Source organism: Alosa alosa, chromosome 8, assembly GCF_017589495.1.
Source record: "Alosa alosa isolate M-15738 ecotype Scorff River chromosome 8, AALO_Geno_1.1, whole genome shotgun sequence".
NCBI lineage: Eukaryota > Metazoa > Chordata > Actinopteri > Clupeiformes > Clupeidae > Alosa > Alosa alosa.
In genome coordinates this window covers 28538415-28564224 of record NC_063196.1, presented here as the reverse complement: position 1 = coordinate 28564224, position 25810 = coordinate 28538415, and the positions used below count along the sequence as shown (strand labels likewise).

The 25810-nt window shown below is 41.1% G+C and overlaps 1 protein-coding gene across 1 annotated transcript; it reads left to right on the top strand.

Annotated features, from left to right (window-relative positions):
- Positions 1-4309: 4309 nt before the first annotated feature.
- Positions 4310-25090, top strand: LOC125299491. The gene is made up of 11 exons (XM_048250775.1): positions 4310-4335; positions 10879-10914; positions 19512-19661; positions 19773-19892; positions 20057-20221; positions 21226-21366; positions 21796-22131; positions 22409-22720; positions 23959-24021; positions 24234-24320; positions 24720-25090. Exons 3-11 carry the CDS (start codon positions 19547-19549, stop codon positions 24758-24760), a joined length of 1380 nt encoding a protein of 459 aa, XP_048106732.1. The 5' UTR covers positions 4310-4335; positions 10879-10914; positions 19512-19546; the 3' UTR covers positions 24761-25090.
- Positions 25091-25810: the final 720 nt, after the last annotated feature.

Below are 25810 nucleotides of genomic sequence, written 5' to 3'. Positions count from 1 at the left end.
ACTGGACCTCCCGCTAGACTCCTAAATGGGCGTAACAGCTTCGAACCCCACGTCACAACGTGCCAGAATTGACCCTCTTATGAATCGTCTCGCTTTATCAACCGTCTCTGGCTGCTCTGTCATGTCTGATTAGAGTCGACACAATGCACCCCTCTACACATCTGTGTTTCTACATGCACAGTACATCACAAGCTGTGGGATCATGCTACAGATGATTTGTTTTTGATGTGCGTGTTTGCATGTGCATTGTGCATTATTGCAGACTCTCATTTCTGTGTTAGTTTGCGTGACTCTGAGTTTTAATTTGTGTTTAGATACAAGACCACAGTGTGTGTCAACATGTGGGTTTTATGTATGTAAGTTATGTGCATGGTTGTGTGCGTTTGCATTTGTGTGTGTGTGTGTGTGTGTGGTGTGTGTGTGTGTGTGTGTGATCAGGGTTGTGCATAATTCGAATTGCAATTCTGCTTCCTGTTTGCTACCTCAATTGAAATGCAAGTGAAATTCAAGAATTGAATTGGAATTTAAGAGCCAGTTTCAATTCAATTCTGGAATTTTGCACAACCCTGTTGTGTGTGTGTGTTTGTGTGTCCCCTTATTTGTATGACAGTGTGTTACTTGAGCTGTTAGGTAGTCACAGCCGGAGGGTCTACTGTAGACTGTAGAGCACATGTCTATGTAATTCCTTTCCTACGGTCTGACTTCTCCTCAATTAACCTGGGAATTGTAGAGCAGAGGTTCTCAACCTTTTTGGGGCTAAGGCACACCAAAGATAAAACCACCTCGGACTCCGGTTAATAACTACTGTTCTAGAGCACCTGTCTATGTTATTCCTTTCCTACGGTCTTCCAACGGACCTGTGAATTCTAGAGCACCTCCTTCACAGATGGAATGTTTCAGAGCAGCCAGAGCATTTTCCATGGCTGTCCTTGACCCCGAAACACGAAACAGAGGCGGAGAACGTACACACTTATACAAATATAGCACGTGTGTGTGTGTGTGTTTGTGTGTGTTTGTGTTATACAGTCCTCTGATTTCTCTCTCTCTCTCTTACACCTTACACACATACACACATACTCTCTCTCACTCACACACACACACACACACACACACACACACACACACACACACACACACACACACACACACACACACACACACACACACACAGACACACACACTGTTTTATACAGAGATTGTGCAATATTGACGGGGGTAATAGCCGCCATTGCGCCACATTACTTGTCACTCCCTTCATCTTTATCTTTATATTTAATCTGTTTTTCTCCAATGCGAATCTAGATGTCAAAAACAGGAAACTTAGGGGCTGATAACACAGTCAACTCTTACACATTTTATACTACACACACACACACACACACACACACACACACACACACAGTCTTGTCTTTATTTCATCAATCTGTCTCTCATGCCGTTTTTCCACTGAGAGATGTCGATCTAAATCTTTCAAAACAGGAAGACATAATGTTGCTAAGCCACAGTATACCACACAATCTACTCCCTTTTGTATCTGCAGAATATATTTGTGTAAAATATAAAGTAACGCATGAGGTTGTATGAGATCTGACAACTGTATGTTTCACACTTGAGACATCTGCACATATACACACTATACACAAACACACACACACAAACAAACTGACAGACAGACACACACACACACACACACACACACACATGCACACTCATGCACATGTGCATAGGCATGGGAAAATATGCACATATGGAGGACGAAATGAGTCCTATGTCATGGAAATATTTGATATAGTGATTTAGAATGCAGAGAATGCAGTATTTTGTCATTTCAACACGGACACATTCCTTAAAACCTCTATCATTCACTGATGTATCTTACTGTAAAACGACCTAGAAGTATGAATTTGAAGGCTAAATGTAAAAGTCTCAAGCTTCAATTTGTTTGTTGTTGTTTGTGGCCTATTTAAAAACAAAAACATTAGGCTATGCATCAAGCATTAGCAGAGGCGTATCAAGCTTTTTAAAAGTGGTGGTGGGGGTGGGGTTCTGGGGGTGCGGACGATATTGGCGGGTGTCCAGGGGTTTCTCCCCCAGGAAATCTTTGAAATTCTGGTTGCTAAACACACCATTTTAATGCAGTTTAGGAGGGACAGAACAGAACAAACAGTGCCCTCTTCTGTGTGGCTCATGTGGCATGTAGGCCTACATTATCTACCTGCTATCACTTCACTGCTTGAAACTACCCTACATGGAGACATATCTCATGTTATCAATGAAGAAAACATTTCAGAAATTATGTGCAAAACCATAGCTTTAGGTGAACGGAGATGCAGATCATCTCACTAATTAACTTATTTGTGCAAGCCCGTGGTTTGTGTTCACCCCACAAGTGAATGTTTTTAAAGCTGTCACCACAATAGGCTATTTACTACGATATACAGTAGGCTACCTTGGATGTAATAGACAACAGCTTAATTTCAAGGTATCACTGGGCTATTAATGCATAGGCCTAACTATACTATCTATTATGTAAATGTAAAAGACACAGAATAATGACAGAACTGTAAAATCAAATTAAAAAACTTTTGAAGTCTACCCCAATCATGTTTGTATACGTATGCAAAGGGAATATAAATAAATTGTGTTGCATATAATTAATGTCAATTCAAAGACTACGATGCTATGCAGTTTCTAAGTATAAGTACTGTATATATATATACACTCTTTTGATCCCATGAGGGAAATTTGGTCTCTGCATTTATCCCAATCCGTGAATTAGTGAAACACACTCAGCAAACACACATTAATCCCGGCGCAGTGAGCTGCCTGCAACAACAGCGGCACTCGGGGAGCAGTGAGGGGTTTAGGTGCCTTGCTCAAGGGCACTTCAGCCGTGCCTACTGGTCAGGGTTCGAACCGGCAACCCTCCAGTTACAAGTCTGAAGCGCTAACCAGTAGGCCACGGCTTCCTGTTTCCAGGGATAGTTACAGGAATCTATGTCGCTGTTGTTTTAAATATTGTTGCTTCTAGCCCACGTTATCTCCAGTGCCAGTCTCCAGTTTCACTTGCGCAGGGACGCACACACATTGCATGAGCGCTCATACCAATTGTAGGCTATGCATTTATAGTTGATGACACCAAATTAAGAAGTATTTCCTGATTGGGGAAACGTTTAGTGTATTTTTCTTTCAGTCCGTGGTTCCACAATACCGCTGCAAATGATCAGACGTGTGACAGAAGCACCGGCATCATTTAACTTTGTGGCTCCGCGTACGAGTAATCCTCTTGTCGAGGAGGCCCATAGTTTGAGAAAAGCTGCAGAAAGTATATGCTCTGACAACAGAACACAGTTGCTTGTCAAGTGTAGCTAAGGGCCTGTCTACACAGAAACAACAAGTGGCTTAGTGTGCGCACCCCCACTTTCCGTAAAAAAAAAAAGCCCGTAAAAGTCCTGGCAGGAAGCATGCATAAGGATGTAGATCCAGGAATGCACTAATATTTTGTTCGTAGTCCAGTTTGCAACAATTATTAGTTAATACTAAGTTGTAAACACTTCGGGGAAAAAATATTAAAAACTGGATATACCAAAAAATGTAATCGATTCCTGCCAGGACTTTTACAGGCTTTTCCCAAATCACGAAAGAAACGTTGACGCAGCGGTATAGTAGCAGATAATCAGGCAAGTCTTATTTAAATAAACTCTTGGTGCACTTACAAACTTTCTAATGCCTCGTTTTTGGACTAAAGGTCATCGTTGTACTATTGCAGAAGTTTCGTACCATTCAGGGCATTATTAGTGGGGTAATTTACAAGATAAAAGTTGGTACCATTACGACTGCAGAAACTCATTAGTTTCTGACAGCGCTACTCGACCAGGGTTCGACCAAGGGAAAACAGGTTCTGGGAGGGTGTTTGGCTCAGGGTCATTGTGCAAAGGACCCTAGGATGAAATTACTCCGAACCATCGCTTTAATGATTTGTTAATATGGACAGCTTGTATTTTGTTGTAATGGCACAGTAGACCTGAGGCTCTTAAATGATTCAGCTGCGGACATAAGATACCGTAGGCTTATTAGCAACCATGCAGCTCTAGCTTAGATAAGTTCTCCCTGCTCCTTCCTCTCTCATCTCTCCCTCATCTCTCTCTTTCTCTCTCTCTCTCTTCTCTTTCTTCCACCAATGTCAGCTCACCTCAGACCTCTTCTGATTGGCCATCTCATAAGGTCAAAGCAGGAAAATGAGTGATTAATAGCACTGAACGCACTGACAGAGCTCAAAGGACATTCAGTATCAGGAGCAGAGCATGGATGCTTCCTCAGCATTTCAGCTGCTTGGTGAGTGACACCTCTCACTTTCTGTGTGTGTCTGTTTGTCTGTATACGTGTATGTGTGTGTGTGTGTGTGTGTATGTATATTTTCTCAGTCGCTTTGGTGCTTTTCTCAGATCAGAATGAAAATCCACAACATTTACCGGTAGTCATTTTTGCACATCATAGTAGCAATTTCTCCTTCCTCTGAACAAATTGCAAATGCTTTTGGACATGTATCGTTGCTTTGGTGTTTTATAACATTATCATTTGCTAATGTCATATCAGTCAAAATGAACTATACGTATGGATGCTGAATAGTCGTTCCCAATAAAACTAATAGTCTTCATTTCATTGCTTGAGTTATTACAAAATTGTTGAACTAGTTATCAAATTCTGTCACAATACTTGTAGAATTGTAAAGAGCATATAATGTACAGTAAAAATGTGAAACATACATATTCAGTGTCATTTACTTACTTACTCCCCTAACTACAGCAATGTGTAACTTTACTGTAGTTTTCAAATGGCTGTACAAGTAGTGTATAGTCCTGTTTTGAGCATGTTCAGGTAATGTCACCGAGTTCTGACCTTTTTTTTTGCATTGGAAAAAGTGTCATAATGAAAACATGACAAAGCCATTTGACCATCTTGTTCATAAACGATAAGACTTCTCGTTTTGATGACACTGGCAGTTTCATTGACATGAATACTTGCTTTTGAGGAATGGACTATCCATTTTAAGCAAGTGACGTGCTTTTGCAGGTTATCCACTAGGTTTTGCAGTTTGCACTAATTGTTTTGAGGAATGCACTAACTGCTGTGAAAATGTTGCATGTGATGTGAGAAAAGCACCAAAGTGACTGAGAAAATCTGTAACAAGACCAACTTAGTTTACATGAATATGTGACTTCCTTCTCAAAGTCTTCGACTGACCTTCTCTAATATTTGGAAGATGAGATGTTCTCTCACACAACATCCTCATCAACTTGAGCAGGCCCTGAGACCACATATCATCCAGGGGTGCGTTTCTAGAAAGGGTAGTTGGCTAACCAACGTTGCAATCTTTGGAGTTAGAACCGTCGTTCATTGATTTGGTGCTGTTCTAATTCTTAATTGCAAATATGGTCGGAGAGTTTGGTGGTTGGAATTACAGACCCTGAGCAGTCACACTTGTGTCATTCATTGGTAGCTCTTGTTGGTACTGCCGTCAGTGTCAAAGGAGCCTAACCAAAAATCATGAAGTGATTGTTTTTTTCGTGACTCAGTGATTGGGCTATGCTGTTGGATTAATCTTTGGAGTTTTGGGGCAGCCGTGGCCTACTGGTTAGCGCTTCGGACTTGTAACCGGAGGGTTGCTGGTTCGAACCCTGACCAGTAGGCACGGCTGAAGTGCCCTTGAGGAAGGCACCTAACCCCTCACTGCTCCCCGAGCGCCGCTGTTGTTGCAGGCAGCTCACTGCGCTGGGATTAGTGTGTGCTTCACCTCACTGTGTTCACTGTGTGCTGAGTGTGATTCACGGATTGGGATAAATGCAGAGACCAAATTTCCCTCACGGGATCAAAAGAGTATATATACTTATAGTATAGTATAGTATAGATAGATATACTTAGTTCTTCATGAAAAGATATCGAAGATGAATACGGACTCTTATGCTGTTGGGCTTATTGTTCAGAGTTCTTCACTAGATAATGAAGAGGAATACTGACTCCCTTGCTGAGCTCATTCTTGCTACTTAGGCAATGTTAATTTGCATGTTGGCTTGCGTTTTGATTCTCTGAATTGACCTTTGTTGTAGGCTACTGCTACTGTTATGGTATTCACATACTCTTTAAGTTGGCACACTGACCAATGGTACAGTGGCTAGAGCAGGCCACTTCTTAAAAGGACATTGTGGGTTCGATTACTAGGTCAGGCTATGTTGACCTGCTTTTGACTATGTGCAGTTGACCTGAGTGACACGAGGAAATATCAAATAAATTTGTGCAACTTTATTTGAAACTATTATTTTGAACTAATGGCATTTCAGAATGGTCTTTGGGTGTACATGTAGATATAGTAATTACATGCATACCGGTAAATACTTCAAAGCCTATTGTTGTGTCTCATATAGGCCTACTCTTAGCCTGCTAAGAGATAATTTACCATTGATCTACCAGACAGAAATTTCTGTAGATATACATTTTATGACACTTAGATATTCAATAGACACAAATAATGACAAATATTCATCAGCTTAAAGGAATACGCCACCCCTAGGTGAAATTGGGTCACTCCCCGCAGTCCCTAGAGTTGGAGTAGTGAGCCAAAGCTTTTTATAGCCGACCCAGCCATTGTCCTAATCTGGAAACGGCCCGGTTAGCTTTAGCTTAGCGTTGTCGCTGTAATCGCTGTAAAGATTTTTTATAATTATTTCTTGTAACCTGTACATTCACATAGAGTACAAATATCAATGCAAATTAACACGAAGGGATTTACTAGACCAATTTAGATTTGGAACTATTTTCGGGCATAGCACCGGCAAAGCACCGCTGCCAGGACCAAAGACATCACGCAGCATATGAAAACCCTCAACTTCCGGCAGTACACCAGCGTGACTACCAAGTTCTCTGCTACTAGGCTGACACTGACAAGTGGGCTTTCTCTAAGAGTTCTAATGGCGATGAATATGGAAGATTACACAATAGACGAAGATGATGACTTCGCCTACCAAGATCCAAGACCCTACCTTTTCGAACCTGAGTTCACTGAAGAGGAGTTGCGAGCTTTGGATCTGAGAAGAGAGGACGTTGCGACTAGTCAAGGAGAGTCGGATGAGAGAACGAGAGCAAACACAAACTGGTGGTGTGAGTGTGGAGTGTGCCAACCCATGCCGACTGAAATGGAGTGTTTGTGCTGTGCAGAAAGCATAGCAAGTGTGGGCATAGCACCGGCAAAGCACCGCTGCCAGGTGCAAAGACATCATGCAGCATCTATTCGGGAGCGTTGCCCACCATCGATGGCAGTATTTTATCCCACTCTGCACAGTCAAAGTCAAAGTCAAAGTCAAAGTCAGCTTTATTGTCAATTTCTTCACATGTTCCAGACATACAAAGAGATCGAAATTACGTTTCTCACTATCCCACGGTGAAGACAAGACATATTTTACCTATTTAAGTCCACAGACAAACATAACATTCAAGTAAACAAAAAAGTAAGTAAATAAGTAAATAAGAGGGCACATATAATAATGAAAAAATAAGAGCAGCAAAATTTGGTTGAAATTGTGCATTGACAGTCAATAAAATACTAGTGCAAAGTCAGGCCAATAAAAGGCTTGGGTAGTTCTGTTTGGACCTAAGTAATAAAGAAAGTGGCATAGTGGTTACAAGTTATGTAAGAGCAGCAGAAGTGTTGTGTTTTCAGGACAACAACACCAAGTTGTAAAGTGTACAAGTGTGGAAGTGTTCAAGTGTGCAAGTTGAGTAGTGCAGGCGGCCATTGTGGGTCCAATGTCCAGGATGTTATGTAGCTGAGGGTGGAGGGGGAGAGGAGGGAGAGGAGTTCAGCATCCTTACAGCTTGTGTATGAAGCTGTTGGTGAGTCTGGTAGTCGGGGGCGCGCAGGCTTCTGTACCTCTTCCCAGAGGGCAGTAGATCAAACAGATTGTGAGCGGGGTGACTTGCATCACTCACAATTTTGGTCGCCTTATGCCGGGTGAGGTGGGTGGTGTAAATGTCCTTCAGGGAGGAGTGAAGCACCAATGATCCTTCCAGCTGTGTTCACTATGCGCTGCAGGGCTTTCCTGTTGTATTCAGTGCAGCTTCAGCCCCACACAGCGATACAGCTGGAGAGGATGCTCTCAATGGTGCCTCGGTAGAATGTGGTCATGATGGCTGGTGGAGCACTTGCTCGCCTGAGTTTCCGCAGGAAGTACAGGCGGCGCTGAGCCTTAGCCAGTGATGCAGTGTTGGTGGTCCAGGAGAGGTCTTCACTGATGTGCACCCCCAGGAATTTGGTGCTGCTCGCTCTCCCACCACAGCACCGTCGATGGTCAGTGGCAGGTGTTGGGTGTGACCTCTCCGGAAGTCAACAACAATCTCTTTGGTCTTGCTGACGCTCAGCAGGAGGTTGTTGTCCCTGCACCACGCGGGTCAGATGGTCGACCTCCAACCTGTATTGAGTCCGCCGCCTCTTGGTGATGAGACCCACCAGAGTTGTGTCGTCAGCAAATTTCACTATGTGATTGTTGCTGTAGGTTGCAGTGCAGTCATCGTCAGCAGGGTGAAGAGCAGCGGACTGAGCACGCGGCCTTGGGGGCCCCCTGTGCTCAGTGTGATGCTGCTTGAGGTATTGTTGCCAACACGTACTACTTGGGGCCTCTGACAGAGGAAGTCCAGTAGCCAGTTGCAGAGGTAGGTACTGAGTCCCAGTTTGTCGAAGTTTGCAGATGAGTTGTTGTGGTATTATGGTGTTGAATGCAGAACTGAAGTCTATAAACAGCAATCTCACATATGAGTCTCTTTTTTCCAGGTGGGTGAGGGCTGGGTGGAGGGCAGAGCAGATTGCATCCTCTGTAGACCGCTTGGCTCGGTATGCAAACTGGAAGGGGTCCAGGGTGGGGGGAGAATGGCTTTGATATGTGACATGACAAGCCGCTCAAAGCACTTCATGATGATGGGTGTCAGTGCCACAGGGCGGTAGTCATTGAAGCAGGATGGAGCAGTTTTCTTGGCACAGGTATGATGGTGGCAGCTTTGAAACATGATGGGACGATGGCTTGCTTCAGGGAAGTGTTAAAGATGTCTGTGAAGACATCCTTAAGCTCCCCCGCGCAGTCCTTCAGCGCCGCGACCTGGGATGTTGTCTGGACCTGTTGCCTTACGGGTGTTGATAGCAGCAAGTGTCCTCTTCACGCTGTCGGCAGAGAGGCACAGGGGCTGCTCATGTAGAGGGGGATGGGTCTTCTGTGGGCAGGTGCTGTTTTGTGCTTCAAAGCGAGCAAAGAAGCGGTTCAGGTTGTTGAGCAGAGGGATGTTGCTCTCACGCTCTGTGGCGCTTGCTTGTAGTCCGTGAGGGCCTGAATGCCCTGCCATAGGCTTTGTGCGTTCCTGCTGTCTTTGAAGTGGGTGGTTAACTTGTGAGTGTATTCCTTTTTTGCTTCCTTGATGCCACGGGACAGGTTGGCTCTCGCTGTTTTCATGCCAGCTTCATCCCCAGCTCTGTAGGCTTTGTCTCTGGCCCTCAGCAGCCTGAGGACATCCCCTGTCAGCCATGGCTTCCAGTTAGCCCGAGTGATGATGTCTTTTGTGTGGGTCACATCATCGATGCACTTGGTGATGCAAGAGGTTACAGTGTCTGTATACTCCTCTATGTCTGTCCGGTTGTTGTAAGTGGCTGCCTGCTTAAACATTTCCCAGTCTGTTGTGTCAAAGCAGTCTTGAAGAGCATCGGAGGCTCCCTCAGGCCACACTTTTACCTGCTTACGAACCGGTTTGTTCGCTTTTACCCTTTGTCTGTATGCGGGCATTAGCATAACAGTGATATGGTCTGAAAGCACAAACACTCCATTTCAGTCGGCATGGGTTGGCATGGGTTGGCACAGTTATTTGATTCACTTTTGCAACGACATGCTAGCTGATATTGCCGGATTACAGCGACTACGCTAAACTAAAGCTAACCGGGCTGTTTGTAGATTAGGACAATGGCTGGGTCGGCTATAAAACGCTTTGGCTCACTCCTCCAACTCTAGGGACTGCGGGGAGTGACCCAATTTCACCTAGGGGTGGCGTATTCCTTTAAGTAAACTATTTTATTTGCTCACAATTGGTTTAGCTTTTGCTGATGACAATGGTGGCAATGCCAGCATTAATCTCTTATGGTTTATGTTAGAAAAATGTCGACACAGATTTAGGCTGTGGTCTGGGGGGTGGGGTATTACACATGTTGCCACCGTTTCTTCCACCAATGATATGTATCACTGCATCATCAACAACATTGTTGGAACTACGCTGTTCAAACGTGATGTTTTGCGACACAGGTACACTGCTTCCTAGGAACAGGTGTTACAACGTAGTTGTTTGAGTGAAAGTTGTGTCGCACCATGGTAGTTTAATAACGACACAGCTAACTTTTGTAGAAACAGCCCCCAGATATGGATGACCGTACATTTGGACCTAAAAAGGACACTTGTATCGTCCCTGCTCATTCCCATTCACTGGCTTCCTGTAGAGGCTACAATTCAATTTAATTCATATAATCTCACCTACAGCATAACTATTGGCCTGGCTCTTATCTATTTCAATTTTATCTTTTAGATTCATTTACTTGACCAGTTTGTTCCTCTCATGAACGTTGGTAGCCTTTGCCCTCTCTCCACAGCAAGAGACCCTAGCGGGGACTCTTTTCATGTGAAGCATGATGTTAATACATTCAAGATGTATTTTCAATCAGCATTTTCCATGTTAACTCATGTATTACAAGCTATATTATTGCAACTATGATGTGTGACTATGACTAGAAATATTCTAAACCGTTATAATCATTAATATAACATAGTGTTCATTTCTTTGTCTCAATGTTTGACGCAGTGATCATTGGACTTCCTCTGTCTAGCCTCACTGAAAGTACGTATTTATGTATGTGTGTGTGTTTACTGTATTTGTGAGTGTGAAAACTTCTACATGCTTTCTGAATTCTCTGGGCTGCTTTATCTCTGGCTAACAGACACTGAGTCAAGCACACAGATGCTTACATGTGCAAGTCCCTTTGCTTTTCATAAGGCTTCTGGTTCAGCTGTATAGACGCATCTCTGTTCTGTGTCGCTAGTTTATCTTTATCTGCAGTGTAATCTGCAATGTGTAGAGCTAGTACCTCTACACATTAGTGTATTAGTGTGTGTTTGATTGCTTATGCTCTGCTTGTGCAAGACAAATGTAGGTAATAGCCCACATCAACATACAGTATGTACAATACATCTGTCAGATGGTCAAACTGTTACAACCACAGTGCCCCCAGCTGGCTTTGCACTGCAAGGGGTGTGGGTTGTGCTGGGATATATCACCTCATTGGCCACAAATAAGAGCTCATGCTGAAGAAAATGGCTCCCCTCCTATAGACATTTGTACAAATTTGGCAAAGTTGACTAAAAACCGGTATAAAAAATAATCTGTTGGAGATTTATTGTAAACTCATAATAAAACAGATTAGGAAAAATCCAACCTTGAAGGGAAGCAAATGTATTTTGAGAAAAAGGAAAATCTCACAAATAAATAAATATTTTTAACTAAAACACGTTGCTCACAATTATTGGCACCCCTGAAAAATCTTATATACAAAACCTAACAGAAACATTTTCCTATCTAATTTCAATTTATTTAAGTTAATCAGAGTGTCTGTGAACTAGTTCATGACTTTCTTTTTCACTATTGTATGGAAATAAAGTCACACAAAGGCTACAGTACATTCTCTAGTCATTTTTCAACATCGGAAAGACAAGTGAATGCCCTAACTTGAAATAAAAAGAAAGTGTTTCGACATTTGCAAGTCAGAAAATGTCTATGACAACTATGTACTTTGTTGAAATGCCTAAATTTACAGTGTCATGAACACATGACACTGTCATGACACATGAACTCTAACACCTAACCCTAACCTCTAACCCTAACCCTAATCCTAATCCTAATCCTAACCCTAATTTGTTATGACAAAAACCAGACTTGGACTCTTGCCTCTTTGACTTGTGATGACTTGACATGTCTCGAATCAAAAACTAAATTTCCTGATCGTGGACCAGTCACCCCGCTTTCCCTCCGCGACTAAAAAAAAAAAAATTGCGGAGACAAGCGGCCAGAGCACAGTTCCGTACTGCCGCTACCCCCACACACATTACGCACTGTGTGTAGGGCACCAAGAGACAGAGGAAGGACCAACATTTAGCCAATCACTGGTAGCTTTACTGCAAACTGATTTGCACTCTTGTTAGAGAACGTTTAATGTCAAAATGCACCAACAGCATGTTACATAAAGATGATACTTTTCGAGTCCTCTCCATTAAGATCCAACTTGAACTTATGCTAGCCTACTGCATTTAATTGAGAACGCACGAGAGGGAGAGAAAACAAGTAGGTTCCAGCTGGCTTGTCATTGTTGATGATGATTGATATCTTCTTTTAAATATAAGAAACATATAAAAGGAAATCGTGAAGGCAACAAATACGAGATTAGAGGAGATTGTGAATTTATCCGGTTCTCACTAGCCTACTGTACTGTTATAAACTATGAGATCCAGGTCACTATGACATACTAGCTGCACTCACTGTGATTTGGAAAGTGGACAAGAATATTATGAAGAGTTGTCTTTGCCTTTGTGTAATGGAACTGGTGAGTCTTGAAGTATTTACATGAAGCACATGATATGCCGATTGAAACGCCTTCCACTCAGCTACTGTAGCTAGGTGGCTACTGGCTACCAGGCTCATAATTCACTTTTAATTGCAAAGAGAAAATGTCAAGCAAGCATCATGTCATACATGCTTCTCTTTCCAAAGGAATGAAAGCTGTTTGTGCCAACTTAATATCATGCTTATCATTGTTAATATTGTGCTATACATGTGGCACAAACAATGTTTGAGTTTGTGGACTAGCCATAGGCTATATTTGAATGGAGCTGGTAAAAAAGATCATTATGAGAAAGTGTGGACAGTGGCACACAATGACACAATGGGCTTAAAGTGACAGTGCACCATTTACAAATGAGATAAACAGCATCAAATGTGTAGTATTTCTTAAGAAATGAATACTTTAAAACAAAATTAATGTCATTATTATATTTTAAATAATATAAAAGTGTTGACCTTGGCTTCCCTTATGAGTCGCCACTGGCAGACAACCTAATAAATAGTTTGCAGGCAAATCTGTGGCCTAGCGCAGTGAACTGCCATCAGTCAAATTATTACTCATCCTTACAGTGGGCTCCGCAATTTTGAAAAACAATATATATATTTGCAGCTGTGCTGAGTGTCATGTAGCTATCCGTTTTGTACAGATTACTCAGGTATGCACATGTGTATATTACACAGGTATGTGCATGCATATGTCGTAAAAGATTACAAGACAGAAACATTGAACATATTTTAATCTGTATTTATAAAAAAAATATACTGTGGATTAGATGGAAGTGCTAAAATTATGATCGATAGTCTAATAATAACGATAGTAACTCGTTTTTTCCATTGGTTTTACAGGGTTTTACAGATTAGAGTAATATTGTCAAATAAGCCATTTCGTCAATTCATCGTGTTTCTTTACTCTCTGACAACATATGGTGATCATTTTTGGAATGGTTACAGTTTATTTTCCATTATTTCCTACATACTGGTCCTTTAAGTGAAGAGTACCTGATGACTTGTTTAGGACTTGAAAAAGATTGGGACTTGGACTTGGACTTGGACTCGACTTGGCTTTGATGTGACTTGGACTTGGACTCGACTTGCCCTTCTCTGTATTTACTTGGGACTTGACTTGTACTTGACTGCTAAGACTTGGGACTTACTTGTGACTTGCCAAACAGTGACTTGGTCCCACCTCTGACAAAAACCGAATGACACTTAATGACCGAAGCGTTATGTCATAAACGTTTATGACACGTTTATGACTGTGTCATGTCACTCTTATGTTGATACTGTCAAGTAAAGTGTAACCAAAAATTCCATAAGAACCACTGTTGGAGAGTTACAAAGGTACAGTATCATCTTGGGATCACCAAGTCCCCAACAAAATCTTCAAAAGTGATCTCACTGCTAATAGATTATTAAGAGGGCATGCCAGGTAAAACCCTGCCCAGTCATTTAAATACCAATGTAAACAGCAGGAGTTACTGAATGGTACAGTGACTTTGTCTGTAAGTGTGGTCTATTGTCAGATGAAATGAAAATTGCGCTCTTTAGCTAGAAACACTTTAGGTGTGTTTGGCGTACATAGAAGAATGGCTATACTGAAAAGAACCCCATGCCTAATGAGAATTATGGTGGAGGGGCTGTGCTATTGTGGGGCTGTTTTTATTCCCAAAGGCCTTGGGAACCTAATTAAGGTGCATGGTATCATGAACACCAAAAAAACCTGAACATTTTGAAAGGAAATCTGTCAATCTCTGCCAAGAACAAAGCAAATATGGTTTTCTGAACAACAAAATCAAGCTTTGGCCATTGCCATCTCAGTCCCCTGATCTAAACTCCATAGAAAAACAGTGGGGTGAGTCAAAGAGGAGAATGCACAAGTGTGGACGAACGGTCTTAATTCCCTTGCTTTGCATTCTCTAACTTTATGGGGTGTCATAGGAGAATATTACAACCTGTCTTATTGGCAAATGGAGGCTTAAGAAGGTATTACAAGCAAGGGTTACCAATAATTGTGAGCGACGTGTTTTTGTTAAAAATATTTATTTCTGTATGAGATTTTCCTACTCAAAATAAATTTGCTTCCCTTCAAGGTTTTCATTGTGAGATTACAATAAATCACACATTATTTTTTATACCAGTTTTTAGTCAACTGTAGCAGAGATGCCAATAATTCTGGAGGGTACTGTACAACTCATAAATGCATAAATAAGTATCCCAAATATTAAAAAAATGACAGTGGAAATGATTTCCTTAGGTGCAAATGAGACAGAATGTAACATAAAATTATTTTTTACTACTATTTTTTCACTCTTGCCTGTTTAAGGGTTAACCAGGCTATCCTCCATGATCAAATGGATCGAAATTGGAATGACATTAGACAATCACCTGCATTTACCACATAGCTAAATCTTTAGCCTACATTATTACAACGATAAATAATCTATTCATAATTAAGTTATCTGGGTTTGTATTCGGCAGTGAAAATATTTTAGATTTGTGAAAAGAGAATGAATAATGATTTAAATTATATTATTGCATCCATTTGAACAGTTGCAAACTTATGGAAATAGGTGAAATGTTTTTGTTGGATGTAAGGAACTAAAAGGTCTCTTGAAGTCCTATGACTGACAAAAGGATGTATATCCTTTTAATATGACCAAATAAATATTACATTACAATACATAAAAAAAAAACTAAAAGCAAATACTTCTGTACTTCAACTTAAAAGTCTGACTTTCACTTGTATTGGAGTAATATTTGATATGCTGTATCTATACTTTCACTTAAGTAAAGGAATTCGTCCACCTCTGGTGACAATCCTCACAACATTACTAGCATATGTTGCTCTAAGGAAAACTAGATGTACCGCAGAGCAGTACAAAACATGACCGCCGCCCAGTCCAGCACATTTTTTCCACAAAAATAAATCACGCTGAAAGGCCTATATGATTCTAACTGTCTCACTAAATTGCATTATCCACACTCAATTCTCACTGATATCTGCTAGACAACAAGTACCAAAACATGATTAGTTCATAGATTTCACATGTAAAATTCATTTTATGCAACCCCACCTCCATCTTGCCTGTTCATAATTCTGAGAAATTCTTGAATTGTGTGCATGTACATGTTTATGTTATGTGTGTGTGTGTGTGTGTGTGTGTGTGTGTGTGTGTGTGTGTGTGTGTGTGTGTGTGTGTGTGTGTGTGTGCCTGCGTATGTGCCTGTGCATGCAAGCGCACATATGTCTACTGTGTGAGTATGTATCATAATGATGATTACTGTGAATGTATGTGTGTGTGTGTATCTGTTTGTGCACATGTGTGCACATGAAATGGGTTAACATGACCCTGGAGGCAAACATAATGGAAAAAAAAATGGTCATCCTAGTCCCTACAGTTCTCAAGATATTCACAGAGAACTGGGTCTGCCCTACCCTCCTTTCGGGGGGTCCAGTCCAGCGGGGGGGCTACAGATCAAAACAAAAAACGACGGTTCCATGCTATCCATGTGGGGTTACATGCCCACCAAGTTTTGTGTACCCCGGTCTTTCAGTGTCCCGGGAATCCTTGTTGGTGTACGTCACTAAATGTACACATACATTATTTTATTGTAAGGCCCCCATGAACGAAAGTACACAAAACTTGGCATGCATTCGGAGGGTGTCATAATGATCCTACACTTTTAATTTCGTGCAGTTTTGATCATGTCAGCCAGAGATATTGTGAAGAAAACACCTAATTTTTTGCTTTTTAATTTTTAACTAGGTGGCGCTATACATGAAATAAGTGGTAATGGGATGGGTTGACATGCCCTCTTAAGACCAACATACATAAAAAAGGTGGACCTCCTAGGCCAGTGGTCTCCACTACCACACAGGTAGCCCGCGGGACGGCTATGAGGCGCCCCCAGCGCACTTTCTAAAAATAGCCAACAGGTCGCCTGCAGAAAACGCTCAATTGTGAAGTTTTCAATAGATATTTAAGTCTAGACCAGAACCATTTTAAGAATGTATGTAGCCATACATCTGTAACATTAAATTGATATTGGTGATACCTTACAAATTGTAGCTGCGTTAAATTTTAGCCTTTGGCTCCAAATCCGTTTCCCATTCAATCTTTAAACAACAACGGAAGCGGAGCGCATACACGCTGCTCGCACGCATAGACAGTAAAAGGGGAAGAAACTTGCTTGTCTGGTGTAGCCAATGGAAGCATATCTTTGCAAAAGTTCTGTGGCCATTCCATGTTCGTCAAATACGGTTCTTGCATGATTGTTCAAGGACTGAAAAACAATTGCTTTAGCTCACAGGCCTTTTCTCCTCCGTAGGCAACTGCCGTATAATAGCGCTGAAAATGTTATAGCATGCATGACTGAGCAGGACTGCGCATTACCCTTTTTTGTCAGATCATGGATCATTTCAGGTGTGCAATAACTTTAAAAGGAGTTTTCATATGTTAGGGTGGTGTGGGCGATTACTATTGAAATGTTAAAACCGAATTGTCCACTGAAAAAAAAAAATTCAACACATGAACTGGTTGCTATTGACTCGTCTATAGGCTTCCACAGTCTTGGTAAAGCTGCCGAAGCTGAACATTATCCAAAACTCCATTTCTCAGACGAGCGTCAATTTCGGAGCTTGCATGCTACCACTCCTTCCTTCTCAAATGACTTGAAAAGGCTGTTTGCACAATTTCACAAATAATCACACGGACCGAAACATACCTAACATGCCAACTTTTTCCGGGTTTATCACGTATTTTCCCTCGCTGTCTTGCCGTTTTCATATTTCCCCGTAATATCCCATATTACTGTAATATTCTCATAACATTAGTCCTGCCATCTGGCCTGTCGCTGTGTTGTTGTCCTGTTGTTACCCCCTTGCCCTTCCAGTGAAATAGATGTATTCAAATCATCATTTTGCTTGCTTGAATGCGAACTTATAGTGATGTTAACCTATTTAAGTTAACAGCGTGGTTGTCGTGAGAGCACGATTCATTGGCGCTTGCAGTGTTCGGCCGTAAGCTATGTCTACGTGCGCACCTGCCTATCAGGCTACTCAGCTAGTAGACAAAGAATTTCCCCTGTTTGTATATTCACTCCAAGTTGGCCTAGTATAACTTACCAACTCTACACTGTAGACCATAAACTGGCTATTTTTATGAAATAACCAAATGTATTTGTTAAACTTTATGAAGCAGAATTCTGCACTGCTACTTGGAATGTAGGCTAACACATTTTTGTTTGCGAACGAGAGAGAATGACAGTGACAAATTGCACTTGTTGCTGGTTACCAATAAATACTATATATTTTTTTGCAAACAACAAAAACAGAAAGGATGGAGACAGCAAAGCTAGAGATGGGCAGGAACAAGGTCAATTGGTAAAAATGCTTGTCAAAACGTTAGGAGCTGGATGTGTGGATGAATTAAGCACAAGTATGCTTTACTATGTTAAGCATGCACACTGTTTAAAGTTAGGCTACACGGTAAACTACAAGTAAACCAAAGGTAAATTTAGCTTTTTTAGGGCTGGATAAAGTTGACCAAATGAATATAGGCTGTTAGTCGTAAATAAAGTAGGCCCTAGGCTACTTTGTTGCTCCAACCCTTCCAATGTGTTGACATTTTCCGTATTTTTCGTGAGAAACCTAACCTGGCAATAGCCAGATGAATTTCGCTCCGCCTAGCTCCACTCATCCATCTGGAACCGATCCATTGAAGTGTTGCTTCAGAAGGCTGGGCCTAATCAAAAAATGCTTGCATATGATTGAATAAGCCACTTGTCCGTCATCTATTGACGTGCTACTTCAACCACTCACATCAAAGCCAACCCGTGACTCTAATAACAGACTCACAGTCGCTTCTACACTATGTCACATCTATGAAACTCCCGCCCTGCGTCCTGATTGGCTAAACCATAAAGTTGGTTGGAGAAATCACTCTCAATGGAAGAGGTCCCAGATGGATGTGAGTGAAGCTAGGCGGAGCTAAGCGGAACACATTCATCTGGCTAGGGTCAGGTTATGAGAAACCCGGGAAATCGCCCTTATTTTCAGTGTTCGATGTTGACAGCTATGGAACGAAAGAGAACGTTATATGGCGACAGAAATCAACAATCAAACAAGCCACTTTGATTTTTTTGTTGTTTTCATGAATACAAAAGATGGGTGACCCTCATAGACAAAAAAAAGTTGGGTGACCCTCCCCTCAACAAAGAATTAAAAAAAGACATGACCCTCCCCTATTTTCCTCCGGTGGCCCCTTCAATAAATAACAAACAGTCCCTTATTCGGAAGACTGACATCGCAGGGACAAATGTGAGGAAACCTCACAAATAAGTGCAATTCCATTTACAATCCACTTACAGTAGAATACATTACTGCATTTCTAAAACATTTAGGAGTTACTTTACATTTATTTGGACAGGTTTTGGGTTGGTAGGTTGGTAGATAGGTTTTGGGTTGGTAGGTTGGTAGATAGGTTTTATATTTTGGAGAGGGTAAAGACCATTATTTAGATTCCCATGAGAAAATGCATAATATTGCCCAGAAATTAAGTCAGGATGCTTTGCTGTAGGGTATAATACATGAAAAAAGTAAACACACTTGATATTCAGTAATTGATGTGTTGTTTTGTATTTGGTGATTTTGGATAGGCTATGAGACACTTGGAGATGCCTAAATATATACCATGTAAAATCTGCTGTGTAACACCTGTAAACCTTTACCTGTGTTTTTCAAAATTTACACACATACTCAGATGTGAATAGTAGGCCTATACTGTAGCAGTCTGATTCCAACTGTTTATTCTTTGGCCACATAGATTCTACATGCAAGACGACAGCTCAGGCTGATATCATGCTGTTGGTGGACGGTTCTTATAGTGTTGGAATAATGAACTTCCAAACCATCCGGACATTCATCAGTCATATGGTTGACATCTTTGAAATTGGCCCAGATCGAGTCCAAATTGGTGAAGTTTTCACAAATTGCTACATTTACTGAATGCAAAAATCTCCCTGTTACATTAGGTCTGTGTGCTGTATATTGTTGTTTAAGTAGTCACTTTTCTATCCATTACTAGGTCTGGTTCAGTACGCTGGGGCCCCACTTACTGAGTGGCACCTGAACACACACAAGACCCGAACTGAGCTGTTGAGGGCTGTGGCCGACCTGCCATACAGAGGTGGCAACACTATGACAGGTGCACCGAGACTCAGTCATGTTTAGGTGTTTTTTTTTTATTCTGGTAGAATTCAACTGAAATGCATTCTGACATGTATTATTATTACAACCATAGACACAAATTACATTGCATAGAAATGTCCTTGTCTAGAAATCGTTACTCAAACTTCTATCACCTTGCAGGCTTGGCCTTGAAATATATCCTCCAGACAAATTTCAAAGCCAGTGTTGGAATGCGAGAAAAATCCAGTAAAATGGGAGTGCTAATCACTGATGGCAGGTCACAGGATGATATTATTTTCAGCTCCCAGAATCTTCGTGATCAGGGCATTGAGATGTATGCTATTGGTAAGCATTTGTTCTACGTCCGGTTAGTACTGTAATCTCGGTTCTAAAGGAGAATACGAGACATCACCTATGGGAACTTGCCTCTGAGCGTACTTAATTACTGAACCCTTTTTAATCAATGCCCTTAAAGGCGGCGCCCAAGAAGCTAGTGGAGTGTGCTCGCAGACTATCTGGGGGGCTCAATGGTGTTTTAAGCCCCCAACATAGTCTTCAAGGCAGCGTTGCATGGAAGGCACTCCCCACCCCCTACAGTTTCAGCCAGTCACTGCACTCTGCTCCTTATGTATCCTCTGTAGGCTAAAGAGGGAAAGGGACTGTCCAACTTGTAAAAGTGCTCAAACCCAGCATCTATAATGGTATGGAGGTGCATAGAGCATGGGCATCTTGGACATGTGGCAAGGACAATCAATTTTAATGATGTACACAGGTTTTGGGCAACATATACTGCTGTCCAGACAATGTATTTTTTCAGGGAAGACCATAAATATTTCAGGAAAACAATGCCATAATGAATTTTGCACACATCTTCACACATATAATGAAAAACACAATTAAGAAGACCCCAGACTGAGTAGCTGAAATCCTATATGGGGCAAGAATGGGACAATTACATTATCACATAGTGAAGGCTCCAATTCAACAAGCTAGCCATGAATTTGTTAACACAGGACATCTGAACAAACAAAACAAATGTTGATCATTTTCATTAACATTTGGGTATTTTATTTAACTGGTTAGCAGCTCGCTACGGCTATGCTGTATGGCTAGGTTACAAGTTTGTTTACTGTAAAGGTTATGTTAAGGTGACAATATTGCAAAGTGTACCTTTAAAGTGCAGTGCAGTGACTGAGGATGAGTGATTGCATTATGTAAAGCTGTTGTCGCTGGTAGGAGCATTATCCTTTTCTTGTTGTTTTTGACAAATTTGCCCCCCCCCTCTAATTCAGGAATTACCTACACTGTGTTACTTTATATACTGTAAATGATGGTGTACTGGTCAACAGGTGTGAATAGCGATGACAATGAGCTGAGGCTAATTGTCTCAGATCCTGAGGAGAACCATATGTACCTTCTGAAAGACTTCAACTTGCTGATCAATGCTAATGATATTATTACCAACATTTGCAACAGTGTGAAATGCCCAGGTGAGACATTTTACGTCACCATTTTCCCCCTGATTCAGTTTCTTTCTTAATCTCCTCCCCCTCCCCCGTTTCTTTTGCTCTGTTCCTCAGTAGAGAATCACATCAGATAGACCATAATTAGATATTGAATAGAAATCAACCTGTGTTTAATAATGATTAGTAAAGTACTTACCTGGATCATTCAAAGTGATTCAAAGATAGGAATACACCAACACTTCTAGCTGTCATGATCTTTTACATGAGACATTGATTTGGAAGCAGAATCCTCTGAATAGTAAAACAATGATGACCGAATAGTGTTAACATTTCTATGTACGTGGAGTTCTAATACAATTTTGGATATCCTCCAAACACAGAGACTATATTAGAAATGCAGGTCTAATAGTAGGTGTCCTTCATCACTGACAACTCTGTCTGTCTATTCGTTAGGTGCTCAAGGAGGAAACAGCCCCACTGTGTTCTCCAGTGCAGGTGGGACAGCTACTCTACCCTGTGCTAATGTGCTTGATCCAAACTGCTCCTCTACTACATGGCTTTATAGCAGCACTAGAGGTAGCGCAAGGTTGTTTGTATATGGAAAGACTTTAGATTCTAAGACTTTAGCCACACACAGAGCTGGGAGACTGAGTCTGCTCTCTGACTGCTCTATCCACATCACTAATGTCACCACCGAGGATGCTGGACTCTACATCTGTCAGCAGTTCCTGAGAAAGGATGGACCACGACACGCGTCAAAAGCTCCAGTTTATCTCACTGTGCTTCAGGGTAGGTTTCCTAATAGTTCCAGTTTATCTCACTGTGCTTCAGGGTGGGTTTCCTAATAGTTCCAGTTTATCTCACTGTGCTTCAGGGTGGGTTTCCTAATATTTCCAGTTTATCTCACTGTGCTTCAGGGTAGGTTTCCTAATAGTTTTGGCAACAGTTCACTTCACACAAGGCACATGCACTACATTAAAAGTGTGTTTGTAATATTTAAGGAACACTTTTCAAATTAATATTCATCATTATGATCATTTGTATCCATTAATGATTTCTCCTGCAGTGTCTGCTTCCCCGAAAGACTCTGAGATGGATGCAGGCAGTCATGTGACTCTCACCTGCCTCCTGCACACACTTGACAACTGTGGAAAATCAGTGGCAAATAGAGGAGTCAGTCTGAGCTGGGTGGATGAGGCAGGGGCTGAGGTGAAGAACAACAACAAAGACCGGATCTGCAGAGAATCTCCCTGTTCCATCACCCTGACGACGGAGCTCCGAGATCCAAACCAGAACCACACTCAGAGGACATGGACATGCCAGCTGACTGAAGAAGGGCAGGTTCAGACCTCTGTTAACTACACCATCGGAGTCAGAGGTAAGTGATGATCACACATTTTTCATTTCAATTTATCAACAAGAGATGAAGTGAAGTAATTACACCAGTGGGAATACTGTAAACTATACAATTACACTTTGAATCTAATGATAAATAGCCAGATGAATATTATATATTTCAGGGGCCGTATTCACTAAGCCTTTTATCTTACCACTAGGAGTACTCCTAAATCACACTAATTTTAGCTAGGAGTTTTCTCTTAAAGGTTATTCACAAAGCCTTTCAGACCTACTCTTAGTAAGGAAAAATAACAACTCCTAAACTAAGAGTGAGTCTTCGTTGCTATGGATGACGTCATTACTCATGCACGAGCTTGACTGAAGTAGCCACCTTGATTGGCTGATGATTGTAACGCGGGAATGATTCCAAACACCTCCCTTACGATGATGAGTGACAGGTCTGAGAATGCGTGCGCTACACAAGTAGTGCAAAGGACGGAAGATGATGAATAACTGAATAAAAAGGCCTAAATGAATAAAGAGTAAGGCAAAACAAATAGCCTAGTAGCATAATGAAACATACGGATTGATGCAGTAGCCTATCTTTGCAACATTATTAAATTAATCTGTCACCATATGCCTATGCCTATACGTTTGCAAAGAGGAGAACATTTTAATTTGATTCACAATGAGACATATTTACATGTTGAGAATGAGTAGTTTTGGTTGTTGGTGGCGTTATTGCATCTTTAGTTATGCCTACAATACAAAATTGTTCCCTCGCGATTGGAAGCTCCTGTAGCCGCATAGGATTTCAAAACATCGCGACGCGAAATGCCAAAAAAGCTGTTTGTTAGATTTAAGTTAGGAGTCCTTCTTTTTAAGCTGTCCCAGACTTAGGTGCTACTTTTAGGTCTAAAATGCTTTGTGAATTACTTTTAGTGAGAAAAATTAGGAGTCCTAAAGTTAGACCCATTATTTTTAGGAGTTGCTCCTAAATTCGCCAGTTAGGAGCTACTTTTAGCCTTACAATTCTTTGTGAATAGGGCCCCAGGGCTGTAGCCTAATCAATTAAATTTTGTATTATAGGACTATAATATTGGAATGACCTATTGGATTTTGTGTTATAGGACTATGCTCTTTGGATTTGTATAGTATATGTATAGTCTAGGACTATAATCTGAGATTATGTGTGGACTGTAATCTATGTTGCATTGTAGTATTATAATCCATGATTACTGAGTGCAATGTCTTAAAATCAATTTTTTATTGGATCAGGTGACTCCAACAGTTCCATTCTAGTACCATCCTCTACTCCTGGAGCCTTATCAGACTCTTCAGGTGTGTGTGTGTGTGTGTGTGTGTGTGTGTGTGTGTGTGTGTGTGTGTGTGTGTGTGTGTGTGTCTGTATCTGTGTCACCTCAGGTCACAGACTCTCTGTGGTCACACACTTCTCTCTGCTCATATCTGTTCCTTTCTTCCCCTCTCCCTTTCCTCTCTCTCTCTCTCTCTCTCTCTCTCTCTCTCTCTCTCTCTCTCTCTCTCTCTCTCAGTGGTCCATGTGGCTATTAGAGTTGCTACCACTATCAGTCTGTTTGTGGCTGTGATCATAGTTGTGCTCATCCACTGGAAGAGATCAGGTGAGTGGACTACTGCAGATACACACTACTCCACACATTCCTCTGACTGATACAACCTGTCCTTTCTCTCATTTTCTCTCGTAAAACACACACATACACATTTTATAGTGTGTTTGATTTTCATGAAGGCCCAGTATACTGCAGATACACACTGCTCTCCACACTCTTTACTCTACTGATGTGTGTATATCTCGCTCTGACTGATACGACTCCACCTGTCTCAGTGTAGAATATACTGATATACTCTCTCTCTCTCTCTCTCTCTCTGACTGTCTCTGTTTCTCAGGTGATCCTCTAGGCACCAATTACCTCTGTTAGAATTAAATACACACCTAAGCATTTGTATGTTTGGTGTTGATAGAAACCTGTTAATGTGGTGTTCTCCTCTTTTTCTTTAAGGGCCATGGAGTTCCCTCTCCTGCCACCAGAGGTCTTTGTAGCGTTGTTGTTGTGTTGGGTTCTTAACACCCAGCTGTTACCACACAGAACCCATATCTCCATCAACTGCACTCAAACCAGAGGACAAGCCTGATTTGAATAGGATGTTATTATAGGAAGGGAAGGCTGAAACCTTCAGTTGTGTATGTGAGGAAATTATGTTTCAGTTGTTTATGTGAGAGCATTTCAGTTGTTTGTTTAAGTGCTTTTCAAATGTGTATGACGGAGGATACTTTTCAGCTGTGTATCAATGCATTTTATAAGTTTAGTGTTTCAAAAGTCTACACATTTACGCAGAGATGTTCAGTTGTGTATTTGAGCAAATAATGTTTTTTTTATTGATCGTTTTTCGTTTGTGTATGTAAACGCTTTTCACTTCTATGTGTGTGAGCTTTTCAGGATATCATTTAAATGCATCATTTACATGTATTTATTTGGTAGACACATTTTTCCAAAGTGACTTACAGCAATAGAATAACATTTAAGCTATTCACATTTAAGACGGGGTGGAGGAGGAAAGAGAGGGAAGAGGGCTTTCAGATTATTTTATTTTTTGTTGGTTGAATCAGTTTTCCCTTCATGGTACTGACCAAAATGTATTAGGTGTACAGTTTGTTTCACCTAAATCCATATAATTCCCATTCATTGCAATGGGAAATTTACTAAAGAGGCTGTAGAAATATTCAGCTGCGAGTTTGGAAAGTCCATCACACATTTTTGTCATGTGAGGGCATAGACAAAGAAAATAAAACAGGTTTAGTATGATGCCCTGTCGTGGGCGTGGAACACTGGCTCAGTGGTATATGAGAGCAAATCAATTTGTAGTTGTTTACATGAGAGTGTTTTAGCTGTATGTTTATGTTTGATATATGGTTCGGTTTCACATAATATTTGAGAGTAATTTTTCAGCTGTGCATATGAGGGCATTGTGTATGTGTGAGAGCTTTTTTAAATAGGCTATGTTACACTAATTTTATAGGAGCTTTTCAGTGGTATATGGTTGCAAATTATTTTCTTTTTGTTTAGTGGTTTAGCTGTGTATTTACACAATG